The sequence below is a fragment of the Acipenser ruthenus genome, chromosome 33, assembly GCF_902713425.1.
Source record: "Acipenser ruthenus chromosome 33, fAciRut3.2 maternal haplotype, whole genome shotgun sequence".
Classification (NCBI taxonomy): domain Eukaryota; kingdom Metazoa; phylum Chordata; class Actinopteri; order Acipenseriformes; family Acipenseridae; genus Acipenser; species Acipenser ruthenus.
Genome location: NC_081221.1, coordinates 3,222,459 through 3,237,113, shown reverse-complemented (window position 1 = coordinate 3,237,113; position 14,655 = coordinate 3,222,459). Strand labels below are relative to the sequence as shown.

At 42.9% G+C, this 14,655-nt stretch overlaps 1 protein-coding gene across 13 annotated transcripts in view; it reads right to left on the bottom strand.

The window, feature by feature from the left end:
• Nucleotides 1–14,655, bottom strand: part of LOC117433285 (protein TANC2-like) — a 222,268-nt gene that overhangs the window by 17,728 nt on the left and 189,885 nt on the right. For all 13 annotated transcript variants that reach the window (XM_059006723.1, XM_059006722.1, XM_034055416.3 and 10 more), the window contains 10 exons: nucleotides 13,024–13,305; nucleotides 12,564–12,697; nucleotides 9,413–9,644; nucleotides 8,739–8,905; nucleotides 6,898–7,505; nucleotides 4,730–4,838; nucleotides 2,809–2,931; nucleotides 1,545–1,781; nucleotides 834–1,019; nucleotides 272–365 (listed from right to left, as the gene is read on the bottom strand). In XM_059006723.1, the coding sequence (XP_058862706.1) occupies nucleotides 272–365; nucleotides 834–1,019; nucleotides 1,545–1,781; nucleotides 2,809–2,931; nucleotides 4,730–4,838; nucleotides 6,898–7,505; nucleotides 8,739–8,905; nucleotides 9,413–9,644; nucleotides 12,564–12,697; nucleotides 13,024–13,305 (2,172 nt within the window). The remainder of the gene's footprint in view (nucleotides 1–271; nucleotides 366–833; nucleotides 1,020–1,544; nucleotides 1,782–2,808; nucleotides 2,932–4,729; nucleotides 4,839–6,897; nucleotides 7,506–8,738; nucleotides 8,906–9,412; nucleotides 9,645–12,563; nucleotides 12,698–13,023; nucleotides 13,306–14,655) is intronic.

Here is a 14,655-nt window from a genome sequence, read left to right as displayed (position 1 = left end):
GTTCGAACTGACTGCGAGAGTCTTCTACAGCTTCGTTTGGATCTGATCCAGATAGCTCGCAGGCACGACAATGCACATTCACTGCAGTACCTCCCTCAGTGCTCCATTCACAGTATTGATTGCTTCAGCTTCTATACTAACCATGAGGAATCTGCAATGCACATTCATTCAAACTCAGATACTGAACTTGAAGGATGCTCGAGCCAACTTCGACCTCATCACAATACAAACGGAAGAGCTTTAAGGAAACTCTCTGGGTGTGTCCCCTCACCTGTCTCTCCCCACAGGGTATCGAAGCTGTTGATCTGAGCGCGCTCCACCTCCTCTTCATCCTTCTCAGGTAGGTCAAGCAGGTAGGAGACGATCTGAAACACAGACCACATGCCTCAGCGCGACCCAATGCATCCAAATGCATGGGATTTACAGAACCAGGTGCAAAGCAGTTTGAAGGCAAACAGGATTATGAACCAAATGTACATCGAACGAAATAACACTCCTATTGCATAGCAGTTTCACCCATTCCAGGTTTTACTAGGAGTTTCATTAGCTCCAGTGTATAGGTAACAAGCTCAGGTGAGTTCTTAAACTCACAGTAAAACCAGGAATGGATCAAACTGCCATGCAAGCAGTCTTGTATTATTTATTATTATTATTATTATTATTATTTATTATTATTATTATTATTATTATTATTATGCAATTAGCTAAAAGTATGACCACTCTGACCACATCTATGGAGTTCCCTTCAGTTTCTGGACACAAAAGCCCAATACAGTGGTTTGTCAGCTGTTCTAGTTGTCAGCGCAGTACTGTGTGTGACTGAGGAGACTCACTTCTGTGTAGCCCATGCTGGCCGCGGCGATGAGGGCTTGCTGGACGGCGTGGCTCTTGTTAAACACGCCCTGCTGCTGGCCACCCATCGTCCAGTCACACTGAATCAGGTACTGGACCACCTCCAGGTGCCCCCGCAGAGCAGCGTGGACCAGGGCGCACTGCCCGTTCTTGTCCAAGTGATCCATCTACCGGGAAGAGATCAATGAAACACTGCCGTCCAAATGCTTTGTCATGCCCCGCCCTTCATAGGATTCAGCACTGTATTCACCAGGGTCAGGGGCTATTATCCTGTTCTGTTTCAATTCCATTTCCAATTCCTTTTTAAAATTTCCCAAACACCAATTCATATTCAAATTCCCTTTTAATCAATTCAAACACATCATTAATCAAAATTGCAATTAGCAGCATTCTGTTAAAATGAGCTTCTCACAGTGGCAACAATTACATTGGCTTCACTTTGTCCCTTTTCTTATATTGCTTATATAAGTCATGTCCTATTATAGTTCTCTATTTCTTTCTTTGCTGGACAGAGAGAGACCTCCCCTTAATGCCATGACATGTTGCATTCTTTACTGAAGCTGCGGGACGGGTCAGGGTGAGTAATATTTCCTCTGTCGGACGGACGGGGGGACACTTAAATACCTGTGGACAGGCAGAACTTGAAGTAAAGAAGGAGAACTGGACCAGGGGAGAGGATCTGGAGGGCTCACCTTGGCTCGCCTGCGGCAGAGTGCGGTGACGATGGGGAGGTGCCCCGCAGCTGCAGCGTAGCCCAGCGGGGTGAGCCCGTTCTCAGAGCTGGAGTCCACACTGGCTCCGAACTCCAGCAGCAGCCCCACCGTGTCCGTGTAGCCCAGGTGGGCGTGGACACACAGGATGGGAGCATTGTTCAGAACCTCTGTCCGATAGTTCACATTGGCCCCGCCCAGGATCAGCAGCCTGCTCACCTGCACAGACAGAGCCACGAGGTCAAAACCAGCAGCAAGCATTGCCTGAGATGACAACTCTCCTTCCCTTACGACGGCAGGCTCAAGTACCATCGACTGACGGCAGCTGGATAGTGCGAGTACACTGTATGCCAGACCTGGGCTCAATTACTATTGTATTTGTGCAATTTGTAATTAATTGCAATTATTATTTGTTTATTTAGCAGACACCTTTATCCAAGACAACTTACAGTGACTAGGGTGCGTGAACTATACTGCAGAGTCACTTACAATAACGTCTCACCTGAAAGACGGAGCACAAGGAGGTTAAGTGACTCAGGGTCACACAATGAGTCAGTGAGTGAGCCAGGATTTGAACCGGGGACCTGCTGGTTACAAGCCCTTTTCTTTAACCACCAGACCACATAGCCTCCTTTACACATAGCTGTAGCAGGTTCCCAGTGTTTTATTAGCAGAAGTAAACCATGCACTGCAGCCTGTTATAGGTGTGTGTCCAGCAAACCCACAAGGAGTTCTGCTCTCGCTGTTATTGCTTAGCCACTGGGACCAGATGGTTTATCTACAACACAGAGGCTGTGTTATAGTGGACTAGTGGCGGATTGCCACAGAACTGCTCAATGAGGTCAGGGGTGTGTGTGTGTAACTGTAACTGTAGTTGAATCTTGGCACCCCTGCGTAATTGTAATTATACCATATGACTGATCAATTACAGTTGAAGTACACATTTATTTGTCTTACAATCATTATGTAAAAAAAGCTACATAGTATGTTTCTGTATTTGTGCCTGTGACTACTGCTTGGTTATTTAGAATAAATCAACTAAACATTTCTGCATCATAATTGTAACTAATTGAACAAAATAGCATTGTAATTACAATTTCAGCAAACAATTCTTCTGTAATTGTCACTGTACTTGCAATTCTAATTGAGCCCAGGTCTGCTCCATGCTGTAGTCATGTAACAATGACTGCTTACCTTCCAGTGGTGGACTACACTGTACAATATGCGGTGAAGGGGGCTAGATTACCTTTATGTTGGGAGTGTAGAGGTTTCGGAGTGATGCCAGTGCAGCAGAGAGACCCTCTGTGCTGTATGACACCCAGAGCCCCTGCAGAATAGATGAGGAAACCCCCACCTTCTTACTCAAGCCCTAGAACAGCAAACGAAGAGTGTTGTCATTATTAATGTTAGTAGTGTTATCAGAATCAAACCGCCACAGAGTGCAAAATACAAAAACAAAGCAATACAAACAATACAGTCCAACCTGCTGATGCGACCACCTTTATTTATAAGTGACCAATTTAAATTCCTCCCAATGATATGTGTGCTTTTATTTAACTGTACTAAGCGACCACCTGTCTAACGAGACCAGCGACCACAATTCGCTTACCCAGCAACAGACTCAAACCTGTATTAAGCACCCTTACACAGGGCTATTGTTATAAGAAATATAGTTTTAAATGGTACATCCTAAATGCAAAGGAATGCGGTAACCATTCTAGTGGTCTTATATCCGTAATCAATAAAACAACAGCGCTCTCTTGTAAAGGAAGAGAGAAAACGTGGAGAAACAAAAGGTCCTCTCTAGATGAGAGAATTAAAGTTATTAAACTTGTAAAGACAGTAAGTGTCAGAAAAACTGCTGAACAATTCAGCACTAGAAAGACGCAGATACAGCATTTTGAAACGGAAAGAACTAGGGCTTGAAGTTTCAGGCTTTTATTTTTGTTCACGTGACCTTGTTTTGAGCAGATTCAATATCCTAATTAAACTCGGAAAAAGCTGTTAATTCTTGCTTCTTTTTACCTTGATGTTCTGATTGGCTTGCTGATTCTGTTTCACCTTCTTTATTATTTGAACACTAGAGCAAGCAGTGACATTAATCACTTCCCACAAATGCTACTTTAACTTGCATTTCGTTCTCGCACTTGCCTGGGAACTAGGTTGCTTTCAATGTGTTTCGTGTTGTGTTGTTCTTTCCTGCTAATTTAACAGAATGTTCACATAATTAGGATGTAGCGGCTTAAGACTTAAAGGCAAACCGTTAAAAGGAAAATAAACACCGAAAAATTCAAGCCATACTTATAAGAGTATGAAAACAATGTGCGCGGTAATCGAAAACAATCTTATGCTTATGCTGGCGTTGGTTTCAGGATGCAATAAATCAACACATACCTGAAAGGCAGACACAGGCATTGAAATTTGCAAAGGATTTAAAACATTTTGTGTGACCTGAGACAGGCAAGCATTCGTTACTTTTACAAAATAATTTGTTTTGTAAATGCATTATCTAAATGAATGTTCTTTTGTTCATATTACATCTTCTGGATTTTACAGTGTATGTAAGACATACATAATTACAGGAAAGCATGTCAGAGACAAAATTCATAAGTTATGGGCCCTCTTTTAAGAGACCACCTGTGTTAAGAGGCCACTATTAGACTGTCCCTTGAGTTGTTTCTTAATACAGGTTTGACTACTATATTTACAAAAAAATGTAGATGCAATTATACAATTTGGCCAGCAGAGGGAGTTCTGTGCATTCTGTTTATAGCAGCACGATCCCACTGATCTAGACCATCCCCACCCGGGCGGCGCTCGGCCAATCGTGCACCGCCCTCTGGGAATTGACTGCCATTGTTTTACCGGTCATTTGCATTGCAGTTCGACAATAACAGTGCTGTATTTTAATATCAGCCCCCGAAAGCTGACTGCACATCATCTAGTACAGCATTACAGGCAAGAGTGGCAGTTTTAGGCGCACGCAACCCATGCCATTGCATGGGCCCCCCAGGGGCTGCTGACTTGTTTGAAAGTCATGGTATTGTAGTGTAGTATATTACTGGCAAGAATAGGGAATAGGGGCCTTGGAACCGTGTGACAAACACCCGTCACTGACAGACAGTCTCAATGCAGGTATTGGCTGAGGTCGAAGGAGCTATCTGTACCTTGAAGATGTGTGCTTTAAGGATGTGGTGGCCCAGTTCGATGGTCTGTTGTCGGTTCAGTTTGCCCTCCTGCCGGGAAAACCAGAATGCCAGCAGCGTGTGGCCACTCCTAGGAGAGGGAGGGAGAGAGAAAGAAAGAGAGAGAGAAAGAAAGAGAGAGAGAGAGAGAGAGAGAACAATGGCTGTGACCTTCAGCAGGAAAGCACAGGGCACACAGTATATGAACACCCACTTAATTTATTTCATTTCCCCAGAACAACCCAGGCATGCCAGTAATGTAAAGTTCATATGCCTGTCCACGGACACAAACATCACATTACAGGTGTAACCAGCAGTCCAGACAAGCTGCGTGCCTGCCATTTTTAAATTTAAATTTAATATGCATAGCAATTTTGCTGCACAGCTTGTCCGCTTCCCCTAAAACTTCCACTAACAACTACATCTCCCAGAATACAATGTCTTCATTTACTAGGAAACTGTGCACAAGAAGAACCAACCCAACAAACATTATCCAGTCTTTGGCTAGCCCTGTTGTCTTTGAAGCCAATCACAGTAAGTAAGAAAAAAACTACACAGGTTGAAGCGTAAACACCCCAGTCCAGCTACAAATCCAACTGGAACCATCATCAGAGGCAACCGCTAAAAAAAGGTGCCTATAATATTAAACAAACTGTTTTATAAATTACTGATGCATTTCTTTATTTTATTTAAATCGGTATGGCTTTATATTGAAGTTTTAACATGCTCACTGAGTACAAGAATTTAATGTTAAACTATAAGTAACATAATTAATTAGCAGAGTCAGTGTGATACCTCATAAAGAACCGATAAAGAACCCTGTAGAACACACACGTGGTTGTACAGTAGTTCAAAGTAACATTGCAGTTAAAAAGGAAGGCTCCTTCATGCCTACCCCATTACCATTAAAGATTGCACAGTATTTATCGAGATTACTCGTGACTTCAAGGTAACGTTGCATTTTACCCTCTGAAAAAACATTTTACTATCTCAGTGTTAAAATTAGAGGGCAAGTTACTCCCATACCCAGAACCTTATCTGGAGCGCTGGGTGTAACTAACATAAAAATGAAGTCGCCATGATCTTTCATAGGCATCTAAACCAGACTGAATCCTAAAATTAAAATTATATATATACATTCTACACACACATATACATGCTATCATGATGCTATGCTACACTTTACAGGGCATTTGCCATGATGCTCATTTACAAGGACACATGCATCCACACATTGTTTTATAAAGCTTGGCTTAATCTACCATGATGGGCTTCCTCTAAAGGACACAGCGCCCTAGGCAAGGGGCAAGCCGAACTCAAGACCCGCAGCGATAGGGTCACCAGAGTTAATGAAGTCGGAGTTTACAGGATGCTAATCTCCTTATATGGAACACCTTGTTATTTGCCCTAAAGCCTAGCCGCTGACACACAGACAATAGGGAATACGTTTTGATAATGGCCCGATATCCTGAGTGCTCGGTTTGTAATCCCTGAAATTGATCCAGTTCTTTTATACTGGCTGCTCGGCACAATGGGCACGTGCCTGTTCCTAGATTGCTCCCTAATCCGCGCATGCAGAGAGGTGGGGAGTGGAGATCGCCTCTGCTGCATGCCTCACTTGTCTAGGAACTGCACTAAAAGACTGGCAGGGTAGGGCAGGGCAATACGTTCATTTAGAAAATAGATGGTAGTATTTAATGCACATTTTTTAGATTTTGCACAGAGTCAAGACATTTTTTAAATCAACAAGTACTCTTTAGATGCATAGCCATTTACATTACTATGGATTTCACCGACACAGCAAAAAATGAACCTTCTCAAGAAATCTCCAAAACAGCTGAAGATCAAGAGGCAGTCTGGTCTAGTGGATGGAGAGCCAAGGTTTTTTTTGGCCGGAATCCCATCCCAAACTCAGTGTGTAGCGTCATGAAGAATGCATTACAAGTACCGCTAATTTAATTGCAACAGCCTTGTACGGATTAACTGGATTTTGGTTTTAGCAGTGTATGAAAACACGGTAACTAGCTCCACTTTCGCCAATATGAAATGCAAGCAGTTTGGGAGCTGGAAATAAGTTTGACCTGCTTCATTCCTTTCAAAAAGCTGCAGATAAGTTTCCAGGGTAGAGTAACACAATGAGAAAGGCTTACCTGGGGTCGCAGAGGAACTTCGTCTTCTCGCCCTCCTCCCTCCAGATGAGCCACTCCCGGAAGGAGGGGTGCACGAACATGCGGGTGCCGTCACGGCGCTTGATCAGGAACATGGACAGGTTCTCCATGCGCTGCTGGAAGTCGTCCCACTCCAGGGTGCCCTGGATGGCGCCCGCGTTGACCGCCTGGTAGATCTGCTCGTCAGTGAGCGGGTGCAGAGAAGCCACGGCCACGTTGAGCCCCGGCAGCACGCGCTCGAAGGAAGACTGCGTGGGGAACTTCATGTTGCACTGCAGCAGGTACACCTCGGCCAGGGACACCGGCACCACCTTGTAGCTGGAGCTCTTGAGGACCAGGTAGCCCTTCTCGATGAGGTCGAAGGTGAGCTTCAAGTAGAGGCAGGAGCCCTGGCTGAGCGTTTTGAGGTGGGCGCTCAGCTTGCCAAAGGTGGTGTTGTCCATCTTGCCGTTGAGGGAGATGTTGTTCTGGATCTCGGGACTGCTGTGGATGCGGTGGAGGATGTAGGCTTGCAGATCTTGGTCAATGCCCTCATTCTCCTCCAAGTGGTCCAGGGAGATCCGGTGGAATGGAAGCAGTTTGGTGATCTCCTAGGAAGGTGGGGAGGGAAGATCAATTACAATGCAAATCACTTCATATAAAAATAACAATTTTAACAGCTTTTCCAATCTGAACCACATGAAGGGCAGCATCAACAAACACACAGAGAGCTTTGGGATTGTTTTCTGTGCTCCTGCTCCTAGCTGCAATAGCTGACTGGCTGAAGGCCTGAAATAAAATATTTTTTAAACCATTTAAACCTGTTGTTTACATACACAAAAACATTTTCATTATCAGTGATTGGAAATCCTGGCCCGTGATTGGTTAAAACCACATCATAGGAGGAAAACTAGATTGAACTATTACCCTAACACCCTTACACCACCGGTCAATAGTCTGTCATGTGATTGGTTCACATCACTGTCAGTCCCGCCCCTTTTCAAAGGAACGCCTTTCTCCCCTGCACTCTTCACAACAGAAAATGACTGAACACCGATTCTGTGACTTAACAGAAAATTAATTACAAAACATACTACAAAAGAAAGATGCTAAAATGGTGATTAAAACGTGAGTGTTTTCTGACTTTCTGAAATTCAAACAAATTCACCTTGACGATGCAAACAAATATGACGGCCGGGATATTAAGGGGATTATGCAGGAGTCTGCAGACCAGACGGAGAAAAACTTTGCTAACTATACGGTATGAACTTCAAAAACATTTTCTATTTTATTTATTTTTGCATGCTGTATCAGCTATAATTAAACAAAATACATGAAGTCGTATTTACTGTCCTACCTTGCCTCACTTATTTTCTTAACTGATTCATATATTAAATATGTACTGCAGACTCAGCCATTGTGGAAAATGAAATGCCCTTGAGAAAGACTATTGTTACCTCCAGGGTGCGGCTTCAGGCATTATAGCCCTCTGTCAGTAACAATAGTCTTCTCTCGGGTCAATCATTTTCTACTATAGACCTCCTCTCCAGTCCATCCATCTATCCACACACACACACAATTTTAAGATGATCTCAGTATAATTTCAAATAAAAATACAAAGTTTTTCATTCCTGAATTCAAGATTTCCTTTGAATGTGATTTAAGTGAAAAACAATATATGGTGACAGATCCTTGATGTTTACCTTTTCACTGCCCTTGAGTAATATCCCCTCCAACGTATTTATAGTAGAGGAAAAGGGAAGTGAAAATGTAAACACCACATGTTATTTAATTCTTCACAGAAAGGTCGAGTCTGGGACTGAATCCCTGTGGCCTCACTGTACCTGCAGCGTGGTCCTGACGGTAACTATCAGTTTTAGCCAGGGGGGGAATTTTCCAATGGTTTTGCTCAGGAAGGACACAATAGTGTCTCCGTAATCCGGTTTGTGGAACTCCGCTTCATTCAAGCCGTCGATCAGGATGATGAACTCTTCGTCTGCTATCTTTCTCTCTGAAACGCAAAGACGACAGGTCTGAATGAGTTCAATTATCGACGACTGCAAGACCTGTTCTTCACTGCTGATGTGTGTGTCTTCTGTTGTTTTTGCTGGTAGACAGAACAAATTAGTTTTGGGTCAGTCGCTTCAGCAGAAGAGGCATTGATCATATGAATGCCAGCAGGATGGGCAACAGGGGTTTTGAAAGCCCAGAACATGTGGAAAAAAAGGTAGCTTTCGACAAATAATAAATATATTTTTTCATTTATTTTAATTTTTTTCAATTTTTGTCCATTGCCTTATATGGAGAAAAATGGCATCCTCATATGAGGTCATCCAGCAGAACATGTTTTTTTTTTCCCCCATGCCTGAAAGGGTTAATGAGAGAAAAGCGTACCTCATTTTCTGATTACTATTTTACTTTCCTGTTACCCAAATTGTGAAGAAGCTAGATAAGTCCCGGCCTACGTGTTTTAAACGCCAGCTGAAGCCCTGGTGGCGGGTGATCAGGCCTTTCCTACCTTTGTAGAGGGTGTCCAGTGGCTCCAGCACCCCTCTCCTGAAGGAGGCCAGCGGGTCCTGCACGCAGGAGCGCAGGCTCAGCATGCTCTGGAGATGGGGCTCTCGCAGGAGCTGCTCGCGGTAGGCGATGAGCTGAGGGGAGCGGCACAGCAGTGCCGCCACGTTGTGGACGAACTCGGGCACCAGACAGGTGTAGGCGTTGTCTGCCTGGCAGTAGTGGTAGGCAACCACCTGGGAAGAGCGGGCACAGAGCGCGAGAGAGAGAAATCAGAGAGCTTTCGGATCATGGTTTAAAACCAGAAATGGAAATGACTCCCATTGCATTGCATCCCATCCATTTCTGAGCGTAATATCTGTACACTGGATAAATCAAGCCTGTAGTAAAACCTGGAATGGGTGAAACTGCTATGCAACAGGAGTCTTATTTCCATCCTTGACAACCGTTTTCGGAAATGGCATTAATAAGGTGCTTCATGTGTTTGTTTGTTTGTTTTACCACTGCTCTATTACCAGACTAGAGAAATCAATGCAGTGACCCACCCATTCTACTGTAAGAGTGAACGGTCACAGCTGCTATCAGGTGGATTCTAATGCAGAGACAAGTGATTCGAATCTAATACCAAGAAATAGAGCTTACCGAGAATGACTGTAACTTGAATGGTAAAGGTCAAATAAATAACAACCAAATTAACCTTGACGCTAAGTGTGTGTTTACGAGAGTGGTGATCTTTAGAGCCTGTGCTTTGGGAAAAGTCCTCAAAAACATATATATATATTTTTTTCTCCCAGGTCCTAAAGCATCCTCCAGTTAATTGGATTCATTTGTATTTCAGAAATGTTTTAAATCCTTAATTGGTCTACTTCCATTTCCCGAAAACACTAGCTCTTGAGATGGTTTTTTTTAACGCGTTGCTTGTAAATGCTCAAAGCTTGGCTCCCAGTAATCATTAAGTGATGAAATACTGCAGGGAAGCAAAGTAGCTTTGAGAGATTATAATACATGCTCAACAATGAACCTGTCCATCATGGCAGATACTGCAGGGGCTGGTTTTAATGATACAGTCTACCTTTAACTAAACTGCTGGGTTTAATTAGGTCTCTTATTAGCAATACTAAACGCAATGGAATGCGGTGGAAAGAGGTATGCAAATGAAATGCACTGTCTAGGATGTCTTCCACTGTCCGCTAATCCGAATCCTGTGTTTGCATTATGGATTGCCTTTAAGCTGTCGAAGAATTAATTGTTCACAAAGACACGTTTTTCAGTGTACCATACAATTGTAACTCTGCAATCTGTAATTAACTGCAATTACAATGTAATTGTATTTAAACCTGGGCACACCTGCATCGCTGTAATTGTAATTATATCACATATATCGATTACAGTTCAAGTGCTCATTTATTGTCATTCGATTATTCTTGTATGTTTCAACCACATTTGGTGACCCCCATTTAAGGTGATATAGTATGTTTCTGTATTTGTACCTGTGATTATTGTTTGGTTATTACAATAAACAGAGTAAACATGTCAATGTGTGTAGTTGTTCATGTTCCTTTGTTAGAGTAATTATAATTGTAATCAATGCAGCACAATTGTAACTAATTGTAACTGCAATTCCAGCAAATAATTCTGCTGTAATTGTAATTAAATTGTAATTATAATTGACCACAGATCTGTACCATACCATTGTTGTACAGTGAAGACCAAACTGGTGGGATTTCAACAGTGAAACAGTTAAGCTGCGAATCCAGGGGGGAGTGCATTCATAGCGGCTTTCAACAAAGCCCATCTGATTCATCAGCGCTCAGAAACATCAGATTAACTGCAGAATTAGTCGGACAGGGAGGTGAAACTTTTATGCCACGGATGCTAATTTCAAAACGGCAAGAGATAATGGGCATAAAAAAAAAAAGGACAACTCAATTATTTATGCATTTTGTGAAGAAGATCTAATAGCTTGGCTTGAAATTGCTTTCTGGAGGGATGCATTTTTTATTAGCCCAGTATGCATTGTAAATTAAAAAAAAAATCAGCATAATGCAGTAATAGGGGCCCAGCGTTAGAATTGCAGCTAGGAAACATCTTTGGTACCAGACGACTGTCTCTGTCAGTTCCCAGGGGAGCGAGCGAGTCTGCAGACGTGCTGTCGACACCTCTGACTTCACAGTGCTGGGATATGAGCGCACAATGACACACAACTATAGTTACAGTGCGGGGTCCCCCCCAAAAAATGGAAAAAACTGTCAAGCTTTAGTGCCTTGACAAAAAACCAACATATTTAAGATCCATCAGTCGTTCTTGTAAAACAAAAGCGTTCAACATCCCAGCTCTTTGGGTAAAGCATTGCCATTTATAACCTCCTACTGCTGCAAGTGGGTGTATTTGATTTACAGGGTGATGTCGCGGCAAGCAGATTTCCACAAGGGTCAAAGTTTGCATCCCTACAGATAAAAACTACCTTTAGAAATGCATGCAAAAGATCTGCTTAGTTTAGTGTCGTGCACAGAAACTATGGAAACAGAAAAAGACACCATTGTAATGTCAATCTGAGCATTATTGAGAGACACTGAAGCTCTATTTAATTGATTGTTTTTTATATTCTCTGTTTATAGTTTCCCACGAGAACATTTAAATGGAAATCTACTGTATTTAGGAAATGGGGGCGAGTTTTAAAGCTGACTTCCACACCTCTGCAGCGGATTCCAACCCATATAGCCCTGCCTCTATACTGAGACACCAGTTAATACTCAAAGGCAGTTCTAAGCATTTCAATGACTCCCCACCGGCTGCTTTTCTATAACCCTCTGGTGTTACATGTCCCCTGTTACAGTCTGAAGTAAGAAACTAAAATCATGCAGACAGATGTTTAGGCTAATGGTCTTCATCAGTGTTATCGCAGTTTTTACTGCTTTTCAATACCAACATACTGCAATGTTTTTTTTTTATTAATTAATTCTGATGACCGGTGGATCGCATATTTGAGCCATGTCCTTGATCTATAGGATATGAGCGATTTCTCTGTCTCTTTTCATGTATTACAGGTTATGTGTCTTTATACTGTAGTATGGATGATCTTAACTGCAAATGGCAAACAGAACTGCAAGCTGGGTAGCAGGGGACACCAAACTACACAGTGTGTTCTCTCCTACCTGGGATGCTAGCCTCCTCATAGCTTCTTCCTGGCGGCGCCTCATTTCAGGGGTCCCCGGGCAGCTTCCACTGCCAATGGTGGAGTGTGCAGGGGGAGGCTGACTCAAGGGTAGGTCCCTGCTCCCTTCCCCGTCTGTTGGAGAGAGATAGAGAGAGGCTCAATGCAGTGCTGCATCATCTGAATATTAAATGTGTGGACTATTCTAGAGATCATTTCCTTGCATTTCAAGTTAAATTGCTGACACTTTAAAGGATAATTGCCTGCGGGTTGAAGTGATTGAAGAACAGGGGTTTGAATTTGTGCTATTTTTTTTTTCTCCACACAGACAAGCCCTAAGCTTAAACTCAGCAGCTCTTGGATGGAATTCTATCAAGTAAAAGCTACAGCGTAAGCTAGATTCTAACCCCAACCCTTGAGACACCCGACATATCTAAAAGCAGACTGGAGGGGTGGCGTACGTTTGGGGGAGGCGTGGGGGCTGTCCGAGGCGATCTGCCTCATGCGTGTCCCATGGCAGCTCATGGCCACCAGACGGGAGATAATTGCAGTCTTGCCGAAGCCGATGTTGCCCACAATGACCACGCCGTGGTTGGTGCTGCTGTTGGCGCTGCGCAGCTGCCCATCTATCTCCTGGAAGAGCCAGTCGCGCCCGATGAAGAAAGAGTCCATGGTGATGCTGGGCACCTCGAACAGCAGGGGCTTGAGGGAGATGTCTGGGGGGCGGTAGGGCGCAAACCGAACTGGAGTGGGGTTGGGGGGGTGGGGAGGAGGACAAAGAGGAGAAGGGTTAACTGATATTTCTGAAACTGAACCACAAGACTGCACCTGTACTGTGGTAAATGCTTGTCTTAGCAAAAAGTACTATATGTGAAGAGGCTACCTAGTCCAGTAAAATTGTGTTTTTTGGACTAGAGACAACAACCAACTATGTTAACTTTTGTGATACAGAAAAACATAATTTTTTTATTTTTTTATTTTTTAAATATAGGGTCCACAAAATACCGCTCTGCAGTCTGCTGGTTCAAGCTGGGATAGGGTAGTTCAGAGGTTTTCCAAGATTTTCATAATCAATAACACATTGTGCCAAGTCAAAATTGCAATTTGAAGCAGGAAAGAAAAATCATCACACAGTTCCGGCACAAGAAAAACAAACAAAACAACATTTGTCATTTCGGATGGAGGATTTACACATCTTCAAGTATGAAAAACGGCATTAGTCACCTTACCTCATCTGCTTCCTCTGCATTTCACTTAAATAAATAAATGATTAGGCAGGCTATTAAACCATCTTGCCAGGACTAATCTAACTGCGGTTTGACAACTGGCAGCTTCAAAAATGATCCCAGGCTACCTAGCCTGCTGTTTCCCTGGCTTGTCAGACCTTGGTATTAACAGCAGGGGGTGCTGAAGAGTAAAATAAACAGGTTTTTCCAAAGAAAATGGAAAGGTTTGGTGCAAGTGTCCTAAACGGTGCTAAGGAAGACTCAGAGCCAGACATGCAGAGGTGAAATTGTGCCACCTAGTCTCTATAAAATCTAACATTGTAATACAAAGCTATTCGCCAAGGCTTGTGCTGAGTCATGTGATTACCAGACTCACAGGAGACACCGCAAAAGGATGCTGGGAGACGGAGTTTTTGGAAACTGTCTCCCAGTATTCTTTGCAAGCAAAAAGGAATTACTGTGTCATGATTCTATCAACCAAGAAATCAGAGGCAAAGCACGGGGATACAGTTAAAAACAGTTTACCAAAACAAAACACAAATTTCCCATGAAAACAAGCATTGTCAATTGCCCTGTATTTCAAAGAACTGAATTCACCTATTAGCTTTTTGTCTTTTAAGTTGGTATATGCAGTCTTACATTGGTCTGATATCAAAGTCAACATGCAAGACTAGCTCAAATAGCTTGTTTTGTACAATGTGTTTATCTGAGGCTTGACACAGCCTTGCACCTAACCTAACATTTAGAGAATTTAGTTGACAAAAAAGAATGTTGAATGTTAATTTCACAGATAAGTCTGAATCTTTCCAAGCATGGGAACTTGGTTTTTGACTAAATGTGCCAATTTCAGGCTTGTTTAACTTCATG